Genomic DNA, 27,968 nt, shown 5'->3' on the forward strand with positions numbered 1-27,968 from the left:
AAGTAATTTTTCAGTTCCTTATAAAACAAAGTAAAACAGGGTTTTTTTGTTGGAAAATTTACACTTATGAATATGATATTTAATCAACAAAATAAATAGCTTAATAACAAAAACTTTGTGATTCAAATTATCATAGTTAAAATATCCAAAACTTTGGATATCCAAAATTACAGAGTACCTTTTCTTGATAAAAATAGAAGCATCATACCAAAGCTTTTTAACGTGATGTGGGGTACAGTTTCCAAATGCGAAGAACAAAAAGAGCAATTTATATCAATATCCTTTTTAAATTTACTGAGGAAATGTTTTGTGCCTGTCAGAGTGTGCCTCAATCTTAGCCTTGGCTGCGTCAGATAAACAGCACAGTGACAGACATGAATGAAGCAGATCTCACGTAACTTTTGTGACAAATACTATTATTACTTGATGTATTTGTTATGGAGTTATTCAAGGCTTTCTGCAACAATGAGTCACACACAATGTCATTACAAATTTCACACACACACACACACACACACACACACACAGCGCGAGTTTAACTTTACACTGTTTTTGCACAGCAAATGTGACAGGATACACATTAATATCCACTGCTATATGGATATCCATTGTTAATGTACAAAATAAACCCAATTTAACGTCCACAAACCAAGATTGAAGCCTCTTCTTTTATAATTGGACTGACATGCGGCTGTGGTAATAAAGACGATAACATCGCTGCAATTCATTACAAACATGCACTGTTTTAAAAATGTTTTAAACTTGTAAAACTTATTCTTGATCACATTTGATGATCACAGAGAGCTGAACAGATCTTTTAATCCCGGTAATTTTGCGCTCGCCCTGTCTTGTTGATTATATGCGTTACTACGGAGATATAGTAATATGCGGCTGTCAATCAATTTGGTGAGGGGGGGACCTAACGCTTACATCACTTTGGGGTGGGCCTCCAAAAATGAGAGATTTTAATGACAGGAAATTTTTAAAAAGAGAATTATTGTGTTTCTATCTCTCCAGTGTGTCTGTGGACACACTATACCTACACACAGTTCTGTCCAAACAGCTTACAAAAGATGATTTTCATCATAGGTGCCCTGGCTAGCCAACTTATCCAGCTTCATTCAACAGGCCCCATGAGTAACCAAAGAAAGGTCTTACATAGAAATGATTTAGCCACGTCTTATGCACATTACTTACATACTAATGTTACTTGTTTATATACAGAACAATATAGTTTTATAGGAAAATGTTTTCCCACATGCTACCAGCAGCTAAAATTACACTTGTTGTGGCATTAACATTTACCAGGCCCTTTTCAGCTGATCTAATTCTAATTCAATAAAAGGGCAGTTCTTTGCACGACACCACTGATTTCATTGTGAGGGAAAAACGTGATTGACCAGACTTCATGCCCTCAGTCCACGCGACCTATAAGCAGACCATTTCCATTAGCATTTCTCATTAAAGTTCTGTTGAAAATCATCATTCTGACATGCACGGACATCACCGACTTTTAAAAAAAGTGTTCACATTCATTAAAGAGGAAACCCTGAAGCTCAAGACTAAAATGGAGAGGCAGGAAATCAATTGGCAGTTCTGATTTAATTAAGAAAGCAAGCATATCATTTTAATGTTCCTGAAATTAAAATGGCAATCACTTCACAAAACCCTTGACAGGCATCTCATCTTCTGTTTAATCTCCAAGGTCTGCTTGGTGGCGGGAGTGAAATAGATCTAATTGGCCTGGGTCTTTGAATCATGGTGAGATGTTTTTATTCTTGTCAATCCCAAATCACTTTCATACTTGATTCAAATTTGCCTTTGTGCAACTAAAGTTATTAAGTTCGTCAAGACAAATGTGACCCTGTATCACAATTCACAATTGAGGAAATTGAGATTTATACATCAATGGACAGGTTTTTTAATAGTTCAGCTTTCAGATGATGGGACAATATAAGGTCGACAGACAATTATTTAAAATATGGAACCTGAGGGTGTGTCTTTTAAAGTTGTCTAAATGAAATTCATAGCTATGTATATTGCTAAAAAAAAATAAGATTAGATATTAGGTCTAACTTTTTTGACATAAAAGTAAAATTTATAATTTTTGCTTAATTTTTGGCTATTCCTACAAATAAACGAATGCAAAACAACAACAAAATAAAGGTCTAGGGTTACAAATTTGACCGTTTTCTAAAAGCTTAAAGTTTTCTGCTTGAAGTTTTTGAATTTATGGTGGATCTTACTGCTGAGTCAGATTAAATATTCAAGTCTAAAGTGTAAATTACTGATACAGAGAGATACTAGATTACTAGGAGTTTCTGACTGTGCTGTTAATAAGTTGTGTGATGTTGGTAAAGAGTTACCAGGGTGTTCTAGGTGGTCTTCAGGGATCCACTTGGATCTTAAAAAACCCAAGGTCCAACCAAAAGGGATTTGGATCCAAAATTTCAATGAGAAAGATTACAGTAGATTAAAGTAAAAATAACCTAACATTATTGAATGTAATGAGGTTACAGTGGTCATCAGTATTAAGCAGTGCCAGATCAAATAAAAAAAAAAATCTATAGCTGCAAAGAATTCAAAGAAATGAAATAAAGATAGATAGATAGATAGATAGATAGATAGATAGATAGATAGATAGATAGATAGATAGATAGATAGATAGATAGATAGATAGATAGATAGATAGATAGATAGATAGATAGATAGATGGATAGATGGATGGATGGATGGATGGATGGATGGATGGATAGATAGATAGATAATACAAAGCAAATCCATTTTTAACCACTTGTTTTCATCAGCTAAGCCAGAGAAAATATTACTCTACAAATTGTATTGTACACTCAGAAATAACTTCTACCTACTAGTAAGGGAAGCCAATAAAATATTGTAATAATAGCCTTAAAAGAAAATAATTGAAAGTAATGGAGCCTTGCCCAAATCAGTCAGCAAGGCACCAGGATTTTTTTCCTTATTGACCGCAACCATTGTTTATGTTCAGGTCCAGTAAGGTTTGAAAAATAAACACGGTTGGTTTGCACTCAAGTTTAACACTGCATCCCATACTTATACGTACAGCCTAAAATATGTCCTTTTTTTGTTCTGGAAAGTACTTTTTTTGAATGTATAGCAAAGGAGTATTCACTTTCTCGGGGGCATAATAATTCTATTTTTGAATACTATTTAGGACAGATAGGTGCATTGGGATGCAGCATAAGTTTATTGGATCTATCTCGGGTAGGTGTATTTTTTTACATTTTTATTCATTTATGCATGTGAGCTTCAGGTAAGAATGATTCTGGTTGATTTGGGGTGAGTGAGTTCAGAAGACCTCTAGTCCTCACCTACTGTTTTTCGATTAGGAAATGTCTTTCACGTATAATATAGACAGGATGCATGGTATTTTGGACACAGTGAAGTCAGTTTTGTTGATGAATGAATTGTGGGAAAAGGAATTTATTTTAATTACTTTTGTCTCTTTATGTTTTATTCGAAAAATGTTTTTAGACTAACAACAGATTAATCAATCTTTCTCTTTTGTATGATACCATATATTAACCAAACATACCTTCGCAAAAGGAACTGCTAACAAGAGGAGAACAGCAGAGAATAAAAATAGTTGGGGGGGAGGGGGTGCTTGTTCCAGACTTCCTGCCACAAAAAGTCTAAACGTGTTTACTGGCACAAGAAGCTGAAGGAAGTTGTGAAATATATATAGTTAACCATTCAGTTCTGATATGCAGAGAAGGGTTGCAGAAAGAGGAAGTATGTTTGGGTGCAACAGCCAAAGGACTGCAGAATGACTGATGTTACACCAAAACTCCACCTGTTAATATCTGCTGTGTATAAATGCTGGAGTCAGACAAATGTAAATTTGTTGCGAACCTCCTGAATGTAATTCTTGTATTGCATTGGTGTGACGTAACCCAGAGCTCTGTCAAATTATTTATTCATTTGTATCTAATAAAATACAAATATTTTGGACATTGAAGAAAATCCTCTCCTGACCTTTTTTATTGAACATGCATGGAAATGGCTATATATTCCAACAGAATGTATGTCTCCAAATGAATCAGGTCAGTCAGTAATTTAGTGACCCATTCAAAGATTCGGTCATCTGCTCGAATGAATGAATCACCCATTTGAACAAATGTCACTTCAATATTTATAATAATCTAATAATTTAACATCTCCACATTCAAAATATAATATAAAATAACAAAAATATGACACATGGTGACAGATTGAATGAAGGTCAAAAACCTTCCTTTAAACCTCACTCCTCTGACCTCTAAAAGGTGCTCTAGTAACAGACACTAAAGGCCTCCCGACTTTAGCAACCGACTCCCATGCAAAGAATTGACAGTTTGATCCCAGCTTAGACCAGGTTGGGTGCAGTAGGACTGGTGGGTTACATGTGGGGGCTCGTCAGGGATAGGAGTGAGGTTTATGGGGGTGAGTATAGCAAAGGCCAGCTAGCAAAGTGCTATGCAGGTGAGCCTTACTCCTCTGACCCCAAAAGGTGCTCTAGTGACATACAGTAGATGCTATGGTCTTTAGCCTCCTTGTTAGAGCAACTAACTCCTATGCGGAGAGTCGCCGAGTGGGTTGGGTGCAGTTGGACTGGTGGGTTACATGTGCGGGCTCGTCCGGGATATGAGTGAGATTTAGGGTGGTGAGTGTAACAGAGGCCAGCCGGCAAAGTGCTATGCAGGTAAACCTCACTCCTATGACCTCAAAAGGTGCTCTAGTGACATACAGTAGATGCCAAGGTCTTTAGCCTCCTTGTTAGAGCAACTTACTCCTATGCGGAGAGTCGCTCAGCGGATTGGGTGCAGTAGGACCGGTGGGTTACATGTGGGGGCTCGTCCGGGATATGAGTGAGGTTTAGGGCGGTGAGTGTAACGGAGGCCAGGTAGCAAAGTGCTTTGCAGGTAAACCTCACTCCTATGACCTCAAAAGGTACTCAAGCAAAAGACAATAGGGGCCATGATCTTTAGCCTCCTTGTTAGAGCAACCGACTCCTATGAGGAGAGTCGCCAGTTCAATTCCAGCTCAGAGCGGGTTGGGTGAAGTAGGACCGGTGGGTTACATTAATAAAAAGAAAACTATCAATGTACATAAGAAGATGTAATGAAAAGTTCTTCAGAAAGAGTTCGGTATGTTGAATAGGGCTGGTATGTTGCTCTGAACAGTTGTTACGCAATTGCTAGTACATATATTTCAAGCGTGTTTCAAAAAGATACAATACTGGATGTATAGACAGTTGATGGTGTAATTCAAATGTACCTTACGGATCTGCAGCAAATAATCAGTCAGATTTCTAGAAACTAAAGCAGTTTTGTGAATCCAGGAACAGAAATGGCTCTGGAGGCCCAATTAATGGAATAAATATAGATTTTTAGGCTATAAAGCGCATCGTTCGTTTAAGCAGAGAACAGACTGTTTTAATTCATTTATTTTTTTGTTTAGCCTGTGGATGAAAACAACTTGAAAAATTCTGCTGCATTTATCTTCTATTGCACATATCTGTAGGGTCTGTAGCTTAAGATAAAACGCTGCGGCTCCGCATACAAATCATCGATAAATTGTGATTCCTGTCTTTGTTGACTACTGCAAATCGCACTATAATGCTAACATCTGTCCCATTACTAGCGTAATCGCAAAACACAGCAAATAAGGCACTCGCACCTCTTCGTGACAGTGACTGGATATTTCTAATTTACTAAAAGCCTACAGCTAGAACAAAAAATAGCGTTAACACTTTTATTCATGACATCCCTTCCAGTTTGTATTAACAGCTTTAAGTGACGTTGACGGATGGGCACAAGTATTGATCATATTTCTGTTGGAATAAAGAGTGAGAAAAACCTGTCTTGTCTGAATCTTTCATGGAGGGCTTTGTAAAGGAAAGAGAAAAACTCAGTCCATCTGTGACCACACTGTTCCACTCACTGATCTTTCCTGTCTGCGTCAGCACTTTGCTAATACCTACAAAACATAAAAGAAGCCTAAAAATAGCAAAGTGAGTCTGAACAGCTTTCCTAATAGGCATATTATACTAAAAACACTGCACATATAGGTTACCAATGGGCATTGGGGAATCTTTCAAAAAGATTATGTAGGTTTAGAGTCAGAATGGCTGAATGCTGTGATCACATGAGCAGATTGTGAGGCCTTTAAATGATTGTTTGGCTTGTTCGTTGAAAATGCAGTGTACTTCTGTGCCATCTAGTGGTTATGGAGCATTCGACATAGCATTCTGTAATATTTTATTGCCTTAGTATATAACTTAACGTTATATAAGAATTTATTTTTACCTGTATTAAGGTGATACTAGATATATAATTTTTAAATATTATGTATTTTACATTTAAATAACTCAAAACTCACTTAAACTTATTTAAGGCATCTCTAACTTCTGTACACTTCAAGAAAAATCTATTAAAAAAATTAGAGCTTCATTGTCAAAACCTCTTCTCTTTGGCCTATTGATACACATTTTTTTCTTTTGTTTATTTTAGAACTCATTGACTATACACATTTTTTAAATTTATTTAATTTTATTGTAGCTTATTTTGTCCTCCAATTTTTTATGTTTGTGAAGTACTTCGGTCAACATTCGTATTGTTTTAAACTGCAATATAAATAATGTTGACCTTGACCTTGATTAAAATCTATAAAAGTATTTTCAGTAATTAGTTTTGATGGATGTTTTACACTTATGCTGAATTATTTTGAATTGAGTTGTATTGAAAAGTTAAATGGCATATCCTGTTACCCTGCTGAAGGCAACCGTTGCCGAAATGCATAGGTGCTGTTTTAAAATAGCCATGTAATAAATATTAATAATAATTCCTTAAATTTATATAGCACTTTTCTGGACACCAAATGCGCTTAAACATTTTTTTACATAAGAATCTCCTCATCCACCACCAGGCGCACAAAGGCTTTTTAAAATGTTGTGATTTTATTGTTTATCGTTATAAATCCCTTACTCAAAGAGCAGCGACACATTAATTACCCCTGAAGCAAGTTTGAATATGTTTTTAAATGACATATCTTTTAATGTAGTGATAAGCAGACTGATACTTTTCTGCCAAGACATTTTCAGACTTTCTATTGATTAATTGATTTTTTATTTTTTTGTTGTTGAAAATGTAATTGCAAAGTACAATTACAATATAAACCAGATCATGAATTATAAATCAGTGTAAACAAAGTCAGGATACAGTCAAGACTGAAATCATTCATAGCCTTAAAATCTTTTACTTTTAATCAACCAGCAAGATTTAATTTTTTTAATTTTTTTTGTCAGGAAACGCCACAGAGCTATGTACATTGCCAAAAGGGGGAAAAACATTTTTAAACTAAAACTTGATTTAATGTGGCAAAGATTACCCTTTTGCTTTCAGTATGTTTTGAAAAATATTTGATGCAGCTGAGAAATTCCTATGACTGAAAAAATGGTCATAATTTGAAGACATGGCGGGGGAATCTGAATTTAATGGGTCTGAGACCCACTTAATACATCAGGCAGTGAAGATCACTGATTTTGAAAGGAATCAGATCTTAAACGTGGCAATTTTGTAATGGAAAAGACTGCTCACAGATAATAATCAGTCAGATTTCCAGAAACCAAAGCAGTGAATCCAGGAACAGAAATGGCTCAGGACACCTAATTAATAGAATAAATATTGATTTTGAACATAAGTCAGTGTAAACCAAATGTGTATTTAGAGTCAGGTTGCTATATACAATCAAGGCAGAAATAATTCATAGTCCTCATAAATTCTTTTTAACAATCAGCAAGATTTATTTATTTTTAGTCTGGAAATGCCACAGGCAAATCCCAAAATATAATAAGACAGTGCACAAGAGGCACCATTGTGGAATAAAATGTTTTACAGCTTTTATTTACATTGAAACAACAATTTATTGTCAGAATTTGCCCGAGAATAAAGACAGAAGATTTACAGTGTTTGCACCATGCAATAAACTTTATTGATCTTTTATTCTCAAAAGAACACATTTTTAGACTAAAACCTGATTTAACGTGACAAAGATTTCCCTTTTGCTTTTGTATGATGTCCTGAAAAATATTTCATGCAGCTGAGAAATTACAATGACTGAAAAAATTAAATTGTCATTTTAAAGGCAAGGAAGAGGGAAACTGAATTGGATAATAGTTATTGTATAACGATGGTTTGTTCTGGAGACTTAAATGGGCTAATATTTTTTACCTTAAAATTGTTTTTAAAAAATTAGAAACTGCTTTTATCCTAGCCTAAATAAAACAAATAAGACGTTCTCCAGAAGAAAAAATATTATCAGACATACTGTGAAAATTTCCTTGCTCTGTTAAACATCATTTGGGAAATATTTAAAAGAGAAAACAAATTCAAAGGAGGGCTAATAATTCTCACTTCAACTGTAAATCAGCGTAAACCAAATGTGTATTTAGAGTCAGGTTGTTATATACAGTCTTGTGAAGGTGGCAGGCAAAGATCATCGGTTTTAACCAAACTGGTCCAACGGTAATTTACCGTGATTATGTTCAAAAGAGAGCTCATGGTCTCTTATTCACTCCGGATTGCAGTATTCTGTGTTTCAGCCTCTGCCATCAGGACGTTGTTTTAGAGTTCCTCTTTGCAGGACAAACAGAATTAGACATTCTTTTATAATGGTGGCCATTAGGTCATTATAGAAGTCCAGCGGGGAGGGAGATGCATCTAAAAAAATCATGTATGTTGTTTGGTAATATTTTGGTAATGTGTACATGTAACTTTGCCTGTGTTTTGGCACCTTGCAGCAATTTTAGTTTCCCTAAACAGGATAATAAAGTTGACTGAGTCAATCAAGACCGAAACTATTCATAGCCCTCATAAATACTTTTAATCAACCGGCAAGAATTTTTTTTTTGTCTGGAAATTGTGGAATACATATTTTTCAGGTTTTATTTACACTTGAACAACAATTTAATGTCAGAATTTGCTAGGGTATTAATAATTTCTACCTTGACTGAATATTATAATAGGTTTTATACATCGATAGATAAAATAAAGACAGAGAATAAAGACAGAAGAAGAGTTTACAGTGTTTGCACCATGCAATAAACTTTATTGACCTTTTTTTTTCTCTTTTGAAATTCAAAGCATTAAATAATACTGTAATAAATAAAATAAGAGCTATGTACATTGCCCAAAGGGGGAAACAAGGCAAAAATCAAGAACACATTTTTAGACTAAAACCTGATTTAACGTGACAAAGATTTCCCTTTTGCTTTCAGTATGATGTCCTGAAAAATATTTCATGCAGCTAAGAAATTCCTATGACTGAAAACATAACTTAAAATTGGCATCAAAACAATCACAAAACAATAACACTTTTTTTTTGTACAATGTGGCACCAAAGACAGAAATCAACAGCATAGGCAACTGCACGTGTCTTTTTCAAATTTGTGGATATTTACTGTATACAAAAAAAGTAACCAATGTTTAACCAATTGAACCAATGTAACAACAATTAATCAACAGCACAGCCACAACTGCGGCACACATAAAAAAAAATTCTTTCCTATGATGCAACACATGTAAGTATTACTCTTTATTTATTTGTTTTCTTTTTAGCAGGAGCTTTAACAGCAAGTCAGAGACCTGCTTTACAAAAATACTTTGTGTAAACTTTTCTCCAAAGGCACTGCTACCAAACGGGCCCAACAGTGCACCGATTCAAAATGGTGGCGTCCGGGAAAGGCCTGGCTGAAATGTGGCGTCTCATTCTCTCCGACCTCTCACTTTCACAACAATCATGCTACACTTGTGCTCCACAGTATTATTCCATACAATAATATACAATCCACCTTCCTTAATCCTCCCATCTCTCATGCCTTAAGGAGTTTAATACATGTGATCCGATGTGCAAAATGCAGCACAAAAACACGATGATGGAAAGCTAAAAGAAACACTTTCTAGGTTATGAATTACCGTAAAAATAATCAGGATAAACCCTTAAATACTTTCTCTTTTTTTTTTGCACATGCCCACTTTCAACTCGCAGCTAGAGCAGAAACTACAATATAAACAAAATGACATTTGTGATTTAACTAAGCCTACCACGCCAAAAAACTCTTGCTAAGAAAGAATTGTAAATACCCTGTGCCTGCAATGATATTCCTATCAATATGCAAAAAGCCTAATAGATCAATAACAATGACTTTAGTTTGCTACAGCATTTTTGTGAGTGATGCATATTTAATAAAGGACCGCAAGGCATGCATGCTAACATCTATAGCATGCTGCAGATCAGAGGACGTGAGTCCCTGCTACACACTAATAGAAGAAACGGATCAAAATGATGAAAGGCAAGACTTCCTTCACAAGAACAGGCCATAATCGGAATACTTCAGTCTCTGTAACAAAGAAATATCTTTTTGATGTCAGATACTCCATTACTTGCTTCACTGCAGAACACTGCCAATTTTGTGCAATAAAGAGACCGTGAACTACTTTAAAAGGTTGCAACAATCCAGAAGGAATGGAAAAAAGGGAAACATAAAAACTGAGGTTTCTCTGTCACAAAAGACACAAATGCCTTAAAAAGAAAGAAACCGCTGCGAGCGCAGCAGCAAATCCCTTTATGATTGTAATAAAAATATGTAAAACTTTTGCTTGCATTTTAAAATGCTATCTAGCTTTTTTTCCCAAGGACAAAAAAGTGCCTTCACTTTTCACATTTAATTGTAAAAGGTTACAAAAATATTCTAAAATACTCTAATATGTGCACTTGCTAAATGTACAATACTTTTTTTTAAAACTCATATTTTTAATTTGGTGGTTGTTCAGCTAAAACAACTTAAAATGGAAGGACCAAGGTGTTTTGCTGGGATTATCACATACACTGAGCTACAACCATATATAATAACACTGGTGAGCATACCTGTCAACATTGGGATGTGAAAAAAGGGATAATCCCACCCAAAAAAAAAAAAAGAAACTCCCCAAATTACTAAATCTGTTTATCTGGAGCGGTTTCATAGTGAATAAACAGTTGAAATGGTCTGTAATAAATTCTGTTTAAAGAGCAGGGAATTAATCTCTCATTTAGATTTTTTTTGTTTGATCACATTAACTAACAGAGGTCTAAAATGAAAGCATTTGACTGCTTTCCTAACTTTTTATGCTTATTTAAGACACGATTTGTTTAAAAGATATCCCACCAAGATCGACATGTGTTTAGATAGTTTTAATATTATGATGATGTGTATATGTCTGTTACCCAAAACCCAGAGTATCCACTTAATGCCACCCTTTATAGAAAGATTAAAAATACAGAAGAAATATGGAAAAATACCTTTACGGGATGATAGCGGGATAGAATTGTAAAATTCGGGAGAATCCCGAGAAAAACAGGAGGGTTGACAGGTATGCTGGTGAGGCGAGTTTGTCTCTTTCGAACACTGTTCAGAATATCAATAAAAAGTAAATTGTGCAGGTTTCATTGAGTCGATAACCATCGAAATCTCTCTCTCCAAGATTGTCCTTGAGGTCTGTAGAAATAATAGTAACACACTTGGGGGAAATGGACCGAGCAAATGTAACCTGTGTGCAAGGAATGTATATTCACTACTGTATCGCTTTGAATGCCCACAAAGACCAAAAAGACTCTTTCACAGGACTCGATGCACTGAACATAGTGCAACAAAAGTGCAGCCAATGACACACTCAGCTATGCTTTTCATACTTTTTACTGTGCCGAGAGTTGTCTACTGCACTGAATTCTTCATCTAGAGCATGTTTTGAGCCAATTACTTGTGCTGTAAGATCATAGCAATGCTCATTAGCTAACTGCATCACAAGGTCTCCAACTCATCACTACTGACTATCATGAGCTTTGATGTCAAAGGCAGCGGACCCAGAAAAAACATCCAAAACCCATTTCACTGCTTTTAAAAGCCCTTCAAAAATAAAAGGCAAGCACTGGAAAAAACATATAATGAAATATTTGCAAAACATCAATACTTGTGTATGGACATGACGTGGTGGAGGGGGAAAAAAATTGTTCTCATTCACTTCCTCACAGTCAAATCTGTCGTTTCATCATTTTAGTTAAATAATTTCCACATTGTACTCACTGAATGCTTTGCTTTAGTTATATTGTGGCCACATTATACTCATTTTGGTTCAAATTGTAATCCTCATTTGCTAATTAGGTTTTTATTTAAATATGGCCACGTTGTTTTCATTTGTTCTCTCGTTTTTCTCACATTTTCCTGGTTTTAATTAAATAAAATTGTATACCATCTGCACTGTGATTGGCTCAATCAGTTCCAGTTTGTTGCACCACACGTTTTACACAGGGCTGTGTGAATATATGGATTCTTTGATTTCAATCCATCACTAATTTAACAAAACATGGAGGACAAATGGGTCTCTTTGTCACATCCAGTGTAGACGCATCCAAAGATCTTGCCCTGTGTAGATACTGTGCAAGATTCTGCAACAACACGATGACCCTGCAAAGCCACTTTAGCCACTTAGCTCTATTAAAAAAAATAAATAGTAATGTTTAGTTTTAGATGGTTAAACAAATGTTTTATAAAACGGTTTTGAATTACAAAGCAGTTTTATTTCTTAAACTGTAATATTGACATATGCTGATATTCAATAATTCAATATACTGTGATAATGAATATGCACAATATTAATATTGTGGGCACTTCAAAATACTGTGAATTATTATTTAAGCTTTTAGAGTGCTTTTTAAGAAATGACAATATTAACAGTTTGCTGTACCAAACACTTAAAAAATTAACTGGTTCTCTGAATAGTTCAAACATTTTCACATTTTATGACGTTTCACATCTATTCATGCGGAAATATTGTTTGAAAATTCTGTGAGTATTTATTGGACTACTATTAACTATCCAATAGTCAACATTAGATAACTTAACTAAACTCAACATGAAAAGTACAAGAGCTTTTATTGATCTTAGGCGTTGTGAATTTTAATGCCTTGAAATTGTAATCTGATTACAAGTCTTAACTGTTTTATTACGTGTAGTTAATAACATTTAAGAATGAACATTTAAAATGAAATATTAAATATCAAAACCAGTTATTATAATATTGATATTGGACCAAATCCATATAAATAAGAATCGAATCACGTTAGCCTTGCGCGTTGCCGTGCATTTATACTTCTGCGCGCTGTCTGTGTTGCTCTGCAATAACACTTCCAAAATGCTAGCTGGCAGTAGATTTTTATGTTGCTCTGTGTTGAGTTTCTTCGCAGGTGTTTTGTTTTTTCCTGAATGCTACAGTAAATATACAAGTAGCTAAAACTTGCTCATTTTAAGTGCAACAACTCATAAGGTAAATACAAAAGTCTCCATCTGGAGCTCCTTCACAGGACTCGAGATTTAGTAAACACTCGATCCATTTGGGCTCGCGGCTCTCAGCACCGCCCACACTTGTCACACTTACACAAGCCGACCAATCAAAGAGCTTGAGCTATGCATCGTTGCGGTGTGTAGTTAAATTTTTGAGAGGTGCGCACCAGCATTGGCGTCAGCCATGGCAAGGGCTATGCGAAGGCTGCATCGGACCATACGCATGCGCTTGACGCAAAAGTCTAAATCAGCCTTTAACAAGCTTTGTGTAAAGTGAGGTTCCCTGTGAGTTTTTTTTTTGTTCTTTGTTCATTTGTTAAAATGAGTCTATGATTTGAACATTAAAACAGACATCATATGAAGGTAAAATGGCGTCAACTAAATTTAAATGAGCAAACTGTGACCATGATTTAACTATGAGGGAGTGAATGAATCATTTATGAACATATTCTAAATTCATGGTTATAATAGCTTTTTCCACATCACGTACAGGAGGGCACTGCACTTTGGAATAGCAAACAATGGAGAAAGCAATGTCTGCAATTACAGAATCTATCTGGAGGAGCTTACTGGATCAATCTAACTAATCTAACATTGACCCCTCGGACTGGAGTCATGTGAAAGAGTCTTCATTAACAGCATCATGTGAAAGAGCAACATTAAGAACCAGGCAGCGGGAACTCCCATTGCCCCTGTTTATTGTGCTGTGAGAATCTTTTCAGCACCCCGATAAAGTTGATGATCAATGCATTACTCGTGTAAAAGCTTCTCTGGTTTGGAATATCCAAACAGTTTAAAGTCAGCTTCATAGAGCCTGTATAGCTCTTTTCTGGTTTCTAAAGGTATGTTGGCGAACCAGTCCTGCTCCCAACTGCTGACCGTTCGGTTGCGATGGCTTTCTGGGAACTCGACGATATTGTCTACGCGGAGAATACGCAACAAGTGCTCAGCGTCCTCATCCAAGGTCTCCAGCTTCCCCACGAAATCATAATTTATCTGGCAGGGATGGCACAAACGGTACATTTGTCTCCAGTGCTCATTGAAAGGCATCTCTTTTTCAGTGCTAGGATCCAATAAATACTGAACGAAATTTGAGAAAGACGGTCGAATTCCTGCGGCAAAGGCGTCCACCACTGATGCCGGTGGATCGGTGTAATTGCTGTACTTTTTCAGCATGACAAGAGCAAATCTCTTGTAGAAGTCTTCGTTCTCTTGTTCGAATTTGTTGCGATAGGCAGAAATCAGTCGTACAAAAGGGTCCCGAACAAACAAAAACTTGGTGTATTTCTTGAGCTTGATTTTCATGAGATGCCGTGAGAACTTTCCATAGCGCTTCCAAAACTTGTTGAAGGTGAAGTGCAGGCTACTGTTGTGGATGAGTTCCTGAGGAACATCTAGAGGGTCTTGGTAGGGCACACCATCCACTAGCAGGCTCTCACTCAGCACGATCATAATGCGCTTCCAGTTTGTGCAGGCCACCTTGGGAACGTAACAGTAGATAATCCCATGCCTGTCGTCCACAATGAGGTGATCCAACTCTTTATTGGGAATGTCGTCAAAAGTTCTGTTCTTTCCGGGGAAGTCAAAGACACTTTTGTTGCCGCACACATCTTGGATCAGCTGCTTTCTATTTTCCTGCCTTTGCTTTTTCTCAGGGTCAATGGGGGACAGATGGATCTTCCACTCTCGTCTCGGGACAAATTTCTCATCTGATTTCTCAGAGGACTGATTGTGAGGGTCTCCAGGAGGGGGTTCTCCTCGCACCTGTTCTGTAGGGTCTGCGGTTCCTTCTAGAAACTGGTTAACAAACGCATCTATGTCCGTCAAGAACGAGCTCTCCTTGTCTTCCTCTACTTTCTTTTCAGGCCCACGACGGCCCTGTGGAGAGAGGCGCGATGGATGGGGCCCGGAGATGGTAGTGTGCAGGTAAAAATTGGAGGCCCCCACATCATCCCAGTATATGATTATAAGAAGGATCATGAAGACGGCACCCACAATCATGAAAATGCGGAATAATCTTGACTTTCCCATTTTGGTTGCTTTTGATTGAGAAAGTGCCATTCTCACCTCAACTCCATTACACAAGCACCTGCCCAGACCGCATTCATCATTCTCTGAAGTAGAAAGAAACAAATCAGAATAGGGAAGTCAAGACTGTGGCTGACCTATGTGGCACAATCTTGTGGTTCTCATTACACAACAGAAAACTAACATTTTAGATTCTCTTTATATGATAAAGCATTCAAATTTCTTTCTGACTGCTCAATCATGACTGAGCGTTCTATTTTTGTTTAATAAAGAAAAAATATATTTCATCACTTACCATGAAAACAAAGTGGTGCTATGTCAATTTAAACTGTAGGCTTAAAAAGCTAGAATTCTCATTTTAGGCAGGTAGAGTTGACAAATTTCACCAGAAATTGAGGAACATATAACCGTCTCCGATCATCTCTCTTTAATCTTTTTTTTAGATCAAGACAAAAATGTCATCTCGCAGAAAACATCAGACATGTTTTAAATATTTGAGCCAAATTTAGATTACATAGTTTTTTTATTTTACTTATCAGGATCCCCATTAGCCACTACTATTCTTCGTGGGGTCCATCAAACACAAAACAAAATTGATACATAACAACAAAGACCAACAAAAAACATAAAAAACCCAAAATTTATGCATAACATCCAGATCAACAAACCACTTAATATTGTGCCATTAAATACTTCTTCAACAATTTTTTAACCTCATTTTACTTGTTACAAAGCATGTAATGTCTGATGGCAATTCATTCATTCAAAATTATGACTAGCATTAATATACAAAAGTTGACAGTACAATACACTTGGAACTCGACACAGAAGTATTTCTAATGATACACAACAGAAAAACAATTACCCTATCCTTCACCAATAACCAGCCTAAAGTTTTATGCATTTTCATAATATTAACTCTTCTATTGCAGTGTAAAGTTAGTCGTGCCACTCTATTCTGGACTAACTGTAATTTATCAAGTCTTTACTTGATGCACTCGGCCATACCACTGGACAGTAATCTATAAGAAAGGACAATTGCCTGAACAATTTGAGAGATACAGCACTGTGGTAAAAATTGTACAGATCTCTTAATAATTGATAAACCTCTTCCCATAACAATACCATTTTATCGATCTGTTTTGACCACTTTAACCTACTGTCAAGAAGAACTCAAAGAAGCCTAATTTCCTCTACCTGTTCAATAGGCACCCTCATTACAGACATATTTAACTGTGGTTTACATTTAAATTGAAAGCTTGATCCAAACACAATACTTTTGGTTTTTGTCAAATTTAAAACCCATCTTATTTTTCTGTACCCAATTAACCACTAATTGTAACTTCTCATCTAAATCAGCAGATCATTTTTCAATCAATTTTCAATATATTGTGTGTTTCATAAAAACAAGGCACATGATCATACTTAAGTTATTCTTAGTCATTTTGTAGCAAACATTTAAGCTATTGGTTCAAATCAAATTATGTGTGTATACAAATGGAATCTTATGTAAACAACTTACTGTCCACACTCTGTATCATATGGAGCCAGATCAGTCTCAAAAATAACGTCTTTACGGGGACTTCCGGTTAAGCATGTGAGTGGGTAGACACGCTTGAAGTGAGCTCCCGAGCATTTTCATCTTTTAATATATCTAGCTGGCTGTTTTAATCTTTAAACACACTTGGTGGTTTCTTCTTTGTATCGCGCATCAAACGGTTATAGTTTGGAAGGATTTATGGCGTCTGAAAGGCAGAAAAAACTTAAAACGTCGGCGGCCGCGACAGAAAGTCATGGCGACAGGCTGCCGCTGGATCTGGAAAATCTCCGTGCCACTCTGATCACCGAACTAACTTCTACCATCGCAGAACAGGTGAAAGCAGCAATTGACGCTGCTCTTGCTCCAGTTGTTGCATCTTTTGAGAGTTTTAAATCAAGCATCGAGGCACAAGGTCAACGCATTGACGAGCTTGATCAGCACATGAATGGTTACAGCGACCGCATTGTAGCACTGGAGCAGACGGTGCTAAAGTTGAATTCAGCCAATAAAGTACTCACCGAGAAAGTGGAGGACTTGGAATCGCGCTCTCGGCGTTGTAATCTCCGGGTTATCGGCCTTCCAGAAAGAGTAGAAGGGAGCGATCCGGTCGCATTTATGTCCCACTTTTTCCAGGACGTGCTCGGATCAGAGATGTTTCCAGCGCCTCCGTTGCTGGATAGAGCGCACCGTATTGGCCCCGCGTCTTCGGCCGACCGGGAAAATCAAAGGGCTAGAGTGATGATCGTGCGGTTTCACTACTTCACCGATAAAGAAAAGGTTGTTCGGCGAGGGAATTGGAACCAGCTCTTCTATCAGAACCACAAGATCTTCATTTTTCCTGATTATAACTCTAGTGTGGCTAAAAGGAGAGCAGCATTTTCAGTTGTGAGAAATGGCTTACGTGAGAAGAACGTGAGATTCTCTCTTAGATTCCCGGCTCGCCTAATTATCAGCCTTGGCGATGAAAAGTTTCAATTTGACTGCCCCAAAAGAAGCCCAGCGGTGCTCAACGAACGGTATTCTACTTCTTAGACATCACACTGAGATGAATATGCAATAAACATCATTGCATTAACAGCTGTACTCCGTTAACTGATGACTGTTAACCAAGTTGGTTCAGACAAACGTTTTTTTCTTGTTGCCAGAAACGACATTTGCTTTATATGTTCGGGAGTGACCTCACGTGATTTAGATGCAGATATATAAAGTTTTTGTGCATCGGAGGTTAACAAGTTTTGGCGTTCTGCCTCCATTGTTTGGGAATGGAGAGAAGAAATTGAGTAATGTTCAGGGTAAAGCTGGGTGGGGAGGGATGGTGGGCGGTGTTGTTTGTTTATTTATTTATTTATTTATTTTATTTATTTATTATTATTTTTGTTGTTGTGTGCTTCCCTATGCTTGTGGCCTTCTCTCAACTTGTATATTAATGCAATTGGATGAACAAAAACAGAAATTTAGTTAGATTCTTGACTTGGAATGTGAAAGGACTCAATGGTCCAATTAAAAAATCTAAAGTTTTGACTCATTTGAAGCTACAAAAACCTGACATTGTATTCCTTCAGGAAACACATCTGCGACTTAAGGATCAAGGCAGACTTCAAACTCGTTGGACATCACACATTTTTCATTCTAACTTTGATTCCAGATGTAGAGGAGTGGCCATATTGATAAATAAGACTGTTCACTTTTCTATAGACAATGTTATTTCTGATGTGAATGGCAGATACCTAATTGTGAAAGGGAAAATTTCACAAACACCAGTAGTACTGGTTAATGTATATGCCCCCAACTTTGATAATACTATTTTTGCTCAGAATTTGTTGTCAAAGATCCCAGCTTTGAACACACATCTTTTAATATTCGGGGGAGACCTAAATTGTGTTATTGACCCAGAATTGGACAAATCCAGTACTATTAAGAAAGTTCCCTCTGGTATGTCAAAGATTTTTTCTGAGTTTATGCTTCAAAATGGTTATACTGACCCATGGAGACACTTTAATCCTTCAGCAAGGAAATATTCATTTTTCTCAAATGTCCATCAATCTTTCTCTCGTATTGATTATTTTTTTATTAATAATTCTCTAATCACTCAGGTGGTAGATTCTGAATATTTACCTATTGTTATTTCTGATCATGCCCCTCTAAGTCTTGATATTAACTTAATTTTACCCCATACTTCTCGATCACCCTGGCGATTCAATTCTTTACTTCTATCTGATTCGGCTTTTTGTGAATATATTTCTAACTCAATAGATGACTTTCTCCTTACTAACCAGACCGATTCAATCTCTTATTCCTTACTTTGGGAAACTTTAAAGGCCTTTCTAAGAGGAAAGATAATTTCTTATTCTGCCTATGTTAATAAGGAGCGTAGGAATAAGATAAAAAAGTTATCTGATGATATTCAATCATTAGATGACCAGTATGCTCATAACCCAACTCCTGAGCTAAATAAACAAAGGCTTAATTTGCAGTCAGAATTTAATTTGTTATCCACAGGTGAGGCAGAGAGACTTTTGTTACAGACACGTGGCAATTATTACGAATATGGGGATAAGGCCAGTCGTCTTTTAGCCCATCAGCTTCGTAATCGAGCTGCTTCACGCTTTATTACGCAACTTGCACAGCCTGATGGTACACTAACATCTGATCCAGTGAAGATTAATTCCATATTTAAAAACTTTTACTCCTCTCTGTATACAAATGAAGCTTCTAACAATCTAGAAGAATTAAACCAATTTCTTGGCCGTATTAACTTCCCTAAGGTTGATTCTATTTTAGTGTCTGAAATTGATGGACCCATTACCTTAGAGGAGATTAGCAAATCAATTAACTCATTGCAGTGTAAGAAATCCCCTGGCCCTGATGGTCTACCATCGGAATTTTATAAGAAATTTAATTTCAAATTGGCTCCGCTGCTCTTGTCTGTTTTTAAGGAATCCTTAGATCTAGGTAAATTGCCCCCAACATTGAGACAAGCATCTATAACCCTATTGCCTAAAGACGGGAAGGATCCAACATTATGTTCTTCATACAGACCCATTAGCCTTCTTAATGTTGATGTTAAGATCTTAGCCAAAATTCTGGCCTCTCGATTAGAAGCAATACTTCCTAGTATTATCTCAGAGGAACAAACTGGATTCATTAAAGGACGATATTCGTTTTCTAACATTCGCACTCTGTTTAATATTATATACTCAAAACAAAGCAGCGACTCCTCAGAGGTAATTATTTCATTAGATGCCGAAAAAGCATTCGATAGGATAGAGTGGGTTTACCTTTTTAGAGTGCTGGAAGAGTTTGGTTTTGGGGATGGATTAATATCATGGATTCGCTTACTATACACTGACCCGCAAGCTTCAGTTTATACAAACAGTGTTAATTCTGAGTATTTCAACTTGTTTCGGGGCACACGTCAGGGGTGCCCTCTGTCTCCATTACTTTTTGCGATAGCTATTGAACCCCTCTCAATAATGTTTAGAACACTTCCTGTATTTCAAGGTATAATTCGTAAAGGAATTGAACATAAGTTAGCCTTATACGCTGATGACTTATTACTCTATATCACTGATCCAATTGCATCTATTCCCCACATAATTTGTTTATTAAATGATTTTGGTAAGTTTTCTGGGTATAAATTGAACTTACAGAAGAGTGAATGTTTACCCATAAACCAATCTGGCCAAACATTAAAACAGAATGACATTCCTTTCCATTTGGAGAGATCTAAATTCAAGTATCTTGGTGTTAATGTTACCCTTTCCTATTCTGCCTTAAAGTCAGAAAATTTTACACCTTTAATTTCATACATGAAATCAGCTTTTTCAAGATGGGCATCTCTCCCATTATCACCACTAGGCAGAATAAATGCTGTAAAAATGAATATTCTTCCAAAATTTCTCTACCTCTTTCAAGCTATTCCTTTGTTTCTGCCAAAATCTTTCTTCAAGAATATAGATCAGTTAATTTCTTCTTTTATATGGGCAGGTAAATCTCCTAGAGTTTCCAAAAGTTCTCTTCAAAAAAGTCGGATAAGTGGAGGGCTCTCCTTGCCTAATTTTATGTATTATTACTGGGCGGCAAATATTCAGAAATTGATATTTTGGGTACAGGCCTCTTCTTTATCATGGTGCAACTTAGAAGCAAAGTCCTGTTCTTCAACATCTCTCCCTGCTATGGTGTTCTCTTCTCTACCAGTGTCCCCTTCGCATTATACAGATAATCTAATAGTGTGTGCTTCTCTCAAAATATTCTTTCAATTTCGGCGTCACTTTAAATTTACTACTGCATCGACTATGGCCCCTATACTTAACAATCATCTTTTTCTTCCTCCTTTCTCCGATTCAGTATTTTCTTTTTGGGAAAAGAAGGGTCTGAAATGCTTTGAAGATCTCTATATTAACAATATGTTTGCAAATTTTTCTGAATTATCATCATTATTTAATCTGCTCCCCTCCCACTTATTTCGTTATTTTCAGACTAGACATTGTGCTTCCTCTCTGTTCTCTGAGTTTCCCTCCTTGCCTACAAGGTCTCCATGGGAAGAGGTATTTAAACTGAATGCTCATATGAGTGGGATCATTTCTAAGATATATGCAATTATTTTATCAAAGGATAACTCTCATAACATTAAAGCTATCAGGGCCTGGGAAGAGGAACTTGACTTAGAGTTTGAAGATGACTACTGGAGTGTAGTATTGGACAATGTGCGCACCTCCACTTCATGTGCTAGACTCAGCTTTATACAATTTAAAACTATATACAGAGCTCATCTCTCAAAGGCCAAACTTTCTAAAATATATCCCAATGTTTCAGATATGTGCGATAAATGTAAACTCTCACCATGTAACCTTAGTCATATGTTTGTATTTTGTCCCAAGTTGCAAAATTATTGGATTACTTTTTTTACAATTGTTTCTGATATTCTGGGGGTCAAGTTAGCTGTTTGCCCTTTAATCGCAATCTTTGGTGTTCCCTCTCAGTGTCAACCTTTAAACCGGAGACACGCTGACATTGTGGCTTTCACATCTCTTCTCGCTAGACGCAGAATACTGTTGTCCTGGACCTCCCCACAACCCCCCTCTATCTCATTGTGGCTCAAAGATTTGGTCTTCTTTTTAAAACTTGAGAAAATTAAATACAATATCAGAGGTAGGGGAGAACACTTTTTTGAAAAATGGCAACAATTTATTGCATTTTTTAATCACTTAAAAACCTTAGATGTGGATTGAGTGAAGGTATATGTGTATGTATGTATATGGTTTGATATTATAATTTTATTTATTTATTTTTTTTCCTCTGTATTTTATTTTATATGTTATTATTTTGCTTATTTTATTTATTTACCTATTTATTTGAAATGTTGATTGTTTTATTTGGGGATTGTTTTGTGGGTTGTAATAAAATGTAAAATGCTATTTGCAAGAATAAAAATTCCATGACAAAAAAAAAAAAATAACGTCTTTACAAATGCAATTCAGAATGGACCCTTTTCACAGTTCCAGGTTTCTCAGTAGAGGAAGGTGTCATAGTTGGGTAAACTTAGAGAGCAATGAATGGGAGAGTACAATTTTTACAACCCTTTTTGCTGAAATAATCAAAGGAAAACTCCACGATGGAGTTATCAAGACTTTCAGAAAAAAGAAAACAAATAGTGTGAGACTGATGATGGCAGCCATAGGAGAGAATAATGTAAAATTTTCTCTCAGCCCAATAGATGCTGCATTAAGGCTGGATTATACTTCTGCGCCGAGCTTTAATCAAAATTTAAACAAATGTTACCATATGGAGCTCGTTCACGGGACTCAACATTTGTAAAAACTCACTCCAACAGGTTCGCGCGCCTCTAACCCCCGTCCACACTCATCAGCACTACCAAGCCAAACGATCACAGAGCTTGCGCTATGCGTCATTGCGATGTGTAGTTACAATTTTTGACAGGTAGACGTCAGCGTCGGCAAGGGGTATGCGACCGTGTGAAGGCTGCGCTGGCTGGAGCATACGTGCGGTTGACGCAGAAGTACAAATCAGCCTATAGAACCACACATAAGTGGTAATTTGTTTTTTGTGATTTGACACAAAGATGATATAATACATACATAAATACATATAAATGTTTGTTATGTTTTTTTAAAATTAAAAAAAAAAAATTTACTTTCAAGGATTTAAGATTATGATGAATGTTAAACTCATCATAACAGTTTTGTGAAAGGGTCCATTTCAGAATCCAAGCAGTACATTCAAAACACAATTCCTAAATTCAAAACACAATTCTAATTTGTAAATTTAAAAAACAGTTCATACATACACAAATCTAATTTGTAAATTCAGAACACAATTCATAGATAAACAAATCTAACTCAGATTTTCAAAATCCAATTCGTAATTTAAAACAAAATTCATAAATACGCAGATCCAATTCATAAATTTAAAACAAAATTCATACACAGATCCAATTTGTAAAATTTAAAATACAATTGATAAATACACATCCAATTCGTAAATTTAAAGCAATTCATAAGTACACAAATCCAATTAATTTGGGTAAATATTTATTTGTTTCAATTGAGAATTCACAAACTGTGTTTTGTGCATTTATGAATTTACAAATTGGATTTTGTACATGTGAATTGTGCTGTAGATGTATGCATTTTATTTAGTAAATGTGTTATTTTTGAGACTGATCTGGCTTCATAGTATCATAATTATTAAAAACGAAGCTGCACTTTTTCTTTATAAAATATCTTCATTGGATTTCTGCCAATGGCACTGTGTTTGTATACATAATATAGGTTTCAAAAAAACAGCAACAACGTTTGCAATGCAGACACCGTCTTACAAATTAACATGTTGCCTTTGTGCTGAATTATGTCTCCTTAAGCAACAGCAGAAATATATAATGCTGGCATGTGCAGCTTCATTTCCTGCTGCCATCTTCAGTGGCCTAATTATGCAAAGAGGTTTATAGACCACAAACTAGCAAGTTATTGTAACTTTCCACTCAACTTACAGCAAAAACATACAACATGTTTTCCTAAAATAGTGTCTGATTACTTTACATTTTATGTGGTGAGTCAAAAATTAACAGTAGCCAAATGTTGTGTAACAGATCTCCAGAAATATGACTTATGAATAGTATGAATATGAATAGTATGAATAGCATTTCAAACCACATATGATTGCAGATTCTACTTAGATAAGCACAAAAATCAGAGCTGCCAGATAATCTGAAAGAGACTTTTCAGGTGGTAAGAAGTTTTATAAATCTGTTTAGTATTTTCTAGCCTTGAAGAGAATGAGCTAATTAAAAAATAAAAATGTGAAAATCCTTTAATTTACTCACCCCTCAGGCTAGGGCTGCACAATATATCTGTTCAGCATTGATATCGCAATGTGTGTATCTCCATTAGTCATATGCAATGTTGCTTAGGATTATAGTTGATTAGCACCCAGTTGCGAATGCATGACAATTGTTGAGTAACTCCAAAGTTTAACCAAAACAGAGTGAAATTTTATCATTTGCATGTGTTTGTAAAGGCATTTCAAGAGAGATTGAAGCATTTGGAGTGAAAAAGTACAACATTTGGAGGCGTGAGCGATCAATGCGCTCGCTTCACAGCATCCAAAATACATACAGATGCGTTGCGACCCATTTATACAATCTATTGGAGTGACTCAGGTGAGTGATGTTCTATTGCAAGCGCAGCCATTTTCAATAGTTGATCTGCTGACAATAGTTGGAGATGAGCAAAATATTTGAATGGTCTTGCATGCATTTAGGCCTTTTTACATTTAACAACTGAAAGTTCTTTTGAAAATATTGCATGTTCACTAAAAGATGGCTGGAATTATTACATCAAACAACTTTTTTTTTTTAAATCATAAATATTTAATAATATAACTTCTTGTGGGCAACGCAGTGGTGCAGTAGGTAGTGCTGTCGCCTCACAGCAAGAAGGTTGCTGGTTTGAGCCTCGGCTGGGTCAGTTGGCGTTTCTGTGTGGAGTTTGCATGTTCTCCCAGCGTTCGCGTGGGTTTCCTCCGGATGCTCCGGTTTCCCCCACAGTCCAAAGACATGTGGTACAGGTGAATTGGGTAGGCTAAATTGTAGTGTGTGTGGGTGTTTCCCAGTGATGGATTGTGGATGGAAGGGCATCCGCTGCATAATACAAATGCTAGATAAGTTGGCGGTTCATTCCGCTGTGGCGACCCCGGATTAATAAAGGGACTAAGCCGAAAGACATGTTGAATTCTTCTTTTATCAATGTTTCCAAATTGCTTTGTTTGTAATTTTTCTTACCAGTTTTTATATCTGTGTTATATTATTTTCTCTATGGTTAAAAGAGACGCATTTAAGGGATTATATGCAGCATCCTTAACTTGTTCTCTTAGGTAAGGCGAGATCTCTACTTAAGGTTCATACTTAGAGGGAAAATGTGCTTTTTGCATTATAAAGCATAAAGCATTAGAATCGGTGCTTGGTATCGACTGATCACCATGACAAAGAATCGGTACTCAGTATCGGCTGCATAAATCCTGACCGGAGCATCCCTACAATGAAGTATATACATTGTATTTTACATTACATTTGATTATTCTGTAGCTGAATATTGTCTGACACTACAGAAAACCATAGCACTTTCTTTTTTCTTTGCTCTGTTGTATTCAAGAGTTCTTTCCAAAATAGTGCTATTAATCTGATGAAACTGCATTCATCACTGCATTCATATCCCATATGAATTTTTTTATATTGCGCAGCCTTACTACAGGCCATCTAAAATGTAGGTGACTTTTTTTCCTCAGTGCAACATTTATTTTTTTTTTATTGCATTCTGTACTAAATGTAACAATGGTGTAATAACAATAACATTCAGTTTACAGCATAAAACGATCGTTTAACTTCATAAGACCTCTGTGTGTCCTCATTCATTTTGTTTTGCCTATACGTTTTATGACTCTCAGAGTGTAGGTGGTCATTGAGCTGGATTTTATGAATCACCAAGGACCACTTTCAGCTACAATTCCTCTTTCGTGTTCCACTTAAGTGGAAAAAAGACATATTGGATAGCCTGGGTGCAAATAAATGACAATTTTCAATTCACATGTGCTCCGTTATTATACATTTTTTGTGTGATTTACTTACCAAGTCTACAGAAAAAACTAACTCACTACAGATTTGCTACATTGCAGTGTATATATGTATGCAGTCTTTGCAGATCTTTTTCTTGAGGTAAACATTTAAATAGATTTCATGCGCATATTTATCTGGCAAATATCTGTCAGGCAGCCGTTATCACAAAATAAACTCTGGCAGGGTTTGTTTAACCATACTAACTGGCTCGACTGAACATTATCCCTTACATAATGTAGAGGGATTTTTAGTTTAAACAGATTTATTTAGTAAGTAATGTAACCCCTACCAAGAGTTACTCTGCCACAGGGCTTTTGGATGACCCAGAAAATGTTTACAGGGCACTCACAGAATAATAAATAGACATCAAATATTAATGTGATTATTATCTTGCTCAAAGAAAGTGCAGAGGCAAAACATGAACACATATTACACTGGAAACAACAGCAATTTTCACCAATCATTGTATAGTTGGAGAACAACCATTTGGTGAAAATTGGCGTGTGGCAGAAACCAAGACACTGATAACGCACAACTATTGGCTCGTTTGGTGAATGGCGTCACGGCACAACAGAATGATGATGCTACTACAAACAAAATATGCGTGCGTAGTAGCGTGGCGTAATAATCATTCAAAAATACTGACGTAAATGCAAACCGCTGCGGATTTTCTGATTTATGATGGTGTGTATGTACACATATACACAAATTTGGGTCAATTACTATTATTCCAAGGACTGAAATTACACAAAGCGGCTACACATTTGCCATGCTCTCGTGCTCATTTCAAAGGCAAAGGCGACCCCTCACATTCAGCTGGACACAATGCAGCTCTTTGACACCATCTCTGACTGTGGGAGGAAGCTGCAAACATTCGAGCTTATCCGCGAAAACTACGAGCAAGCCATTCATGTACGGATGCCCCTTTCCTTTCTGCTGATTTCGGGTAAACCGTAAGATGCTTGTTTTTCCACTGACAATACGAAGATATGAAAGCAGATCTAGAGCAAGTGCAAAGACGTGCCTTACGCCACTTTTTTGTTCCATAGGAAGTCATGAAGCTACTCGTGCCTGGGATTTTTAGCTCGGCTGTGATTCGAGCACACGCACTTAAACGAGTATTATGTTCAGTCTGCTGTGGTCGAAATGAATGTGTAACGTGTCAAATCATGGCTGTAATGATTGTGGTCTCACCTCATAGCATGAGTCTGATTTCTCGGCAGGCAGGCAGACGGCGTCAGCTGAGGAGGGATGTGCGCGGGGTGTTGACACAGCAGCGCTTCAGTGCTCCGCGCACATCTCGCGAGATTTCCCAGCGAACGCGAGATTCTGCGTAACGTTTACATTCTACGTTAGATGACTTCTGTCAGCATACTATTGAGAAGTGTAACGTTATTTTTCACTCGTTCTTTTTAAAATATACGTAATGTGCAAGAAAATAACCGCACATTGAAAGGTGTCACAGAACAAGGGATATTACTTTGAACTGTTGTAAGGGATAAACTATTTACTTGAACTATTGTAGGGAATAAACAGTGGGGGAAAGAGTACTGAAAATCCTACTCAAGTAAAAGTACCATTACTTGCCTAAAAAAATTTAGTGCAAGTAGAGTAAAAGTATGTGTTGTAAATATTACTTAAAGTATGAGGGAAAAGTAGACCTTACAAAGTAATCAAGAGTTAGTGAGTATTACGCTGTAAAAAGCTGATGCATTTACATGTAATTTGTGGATGTGTGTAAACGTAACATTCTGTAGTGCATTTAGTTATTGCCCAGCAGGCACACAACACCATAAGACGTTAATATTAGGTTAAATTTAGGTTGTGATGTCAGGTGGCCAAAATTCAACGTCTAGCCAGCGTCTGAGGACAAT

The 27,968-nt window shown here is 36.5% G+C and overlaps 1 protein-coding gene across 1 annotated transcript; it reads right to left on the reverse strand.

The window, feature by feature from the left end:
• Positions 1–9,096: 9,096 nt before the first annotated feature.
• On the reverse strand, positions 9,097–27,373 carry chst12a (carbohydrate (chondroitin 4) sulfotransferase 12a). The gene is made up of 2 exons (XM_056453946.1): positions 27,289–27,373; positions 9,097–15,510 (listed from the first exon to the last, which is right to left on the reverse strand). The coding sequence occupies exon 2, from the start codon at positions 15,455–15,457 to the stop codon at positions 14,147–14,149; it is 1,311 nt and encodes a 436-aa protein (XP_056309921.1). The 5' UTR covers positions 15,458–15,510; positions 27,289–27,373; the 3' UTR covers positions 9,097–14,146.
• Positions 27,374–27,968: the final 595 nt, after the last annotated feature.

This window comes from Danio aesculapii, chromosome 3, assembly GCF_903798145.1.
Source record: "Danio aesculapii chromosome 3, fDanAes4.1, whole genome shotgun sequence".
Classification (NCBI taxonomy): domain Eukaryota; kingdom Metazoa; phylum Chordata; class Actinopteri; order Cypriniformes; family Danionidae; genus Danio; species Danio aesculapii.

Coding starts and splice junctions, on each gene's coding strand:
- chst12a (XM_056453946.1), bottom strand. CDS start 15,457: ATGGCACTTTCTCAATCAAAAGCAACCAAAATGGGAAAGTCAAGATTA.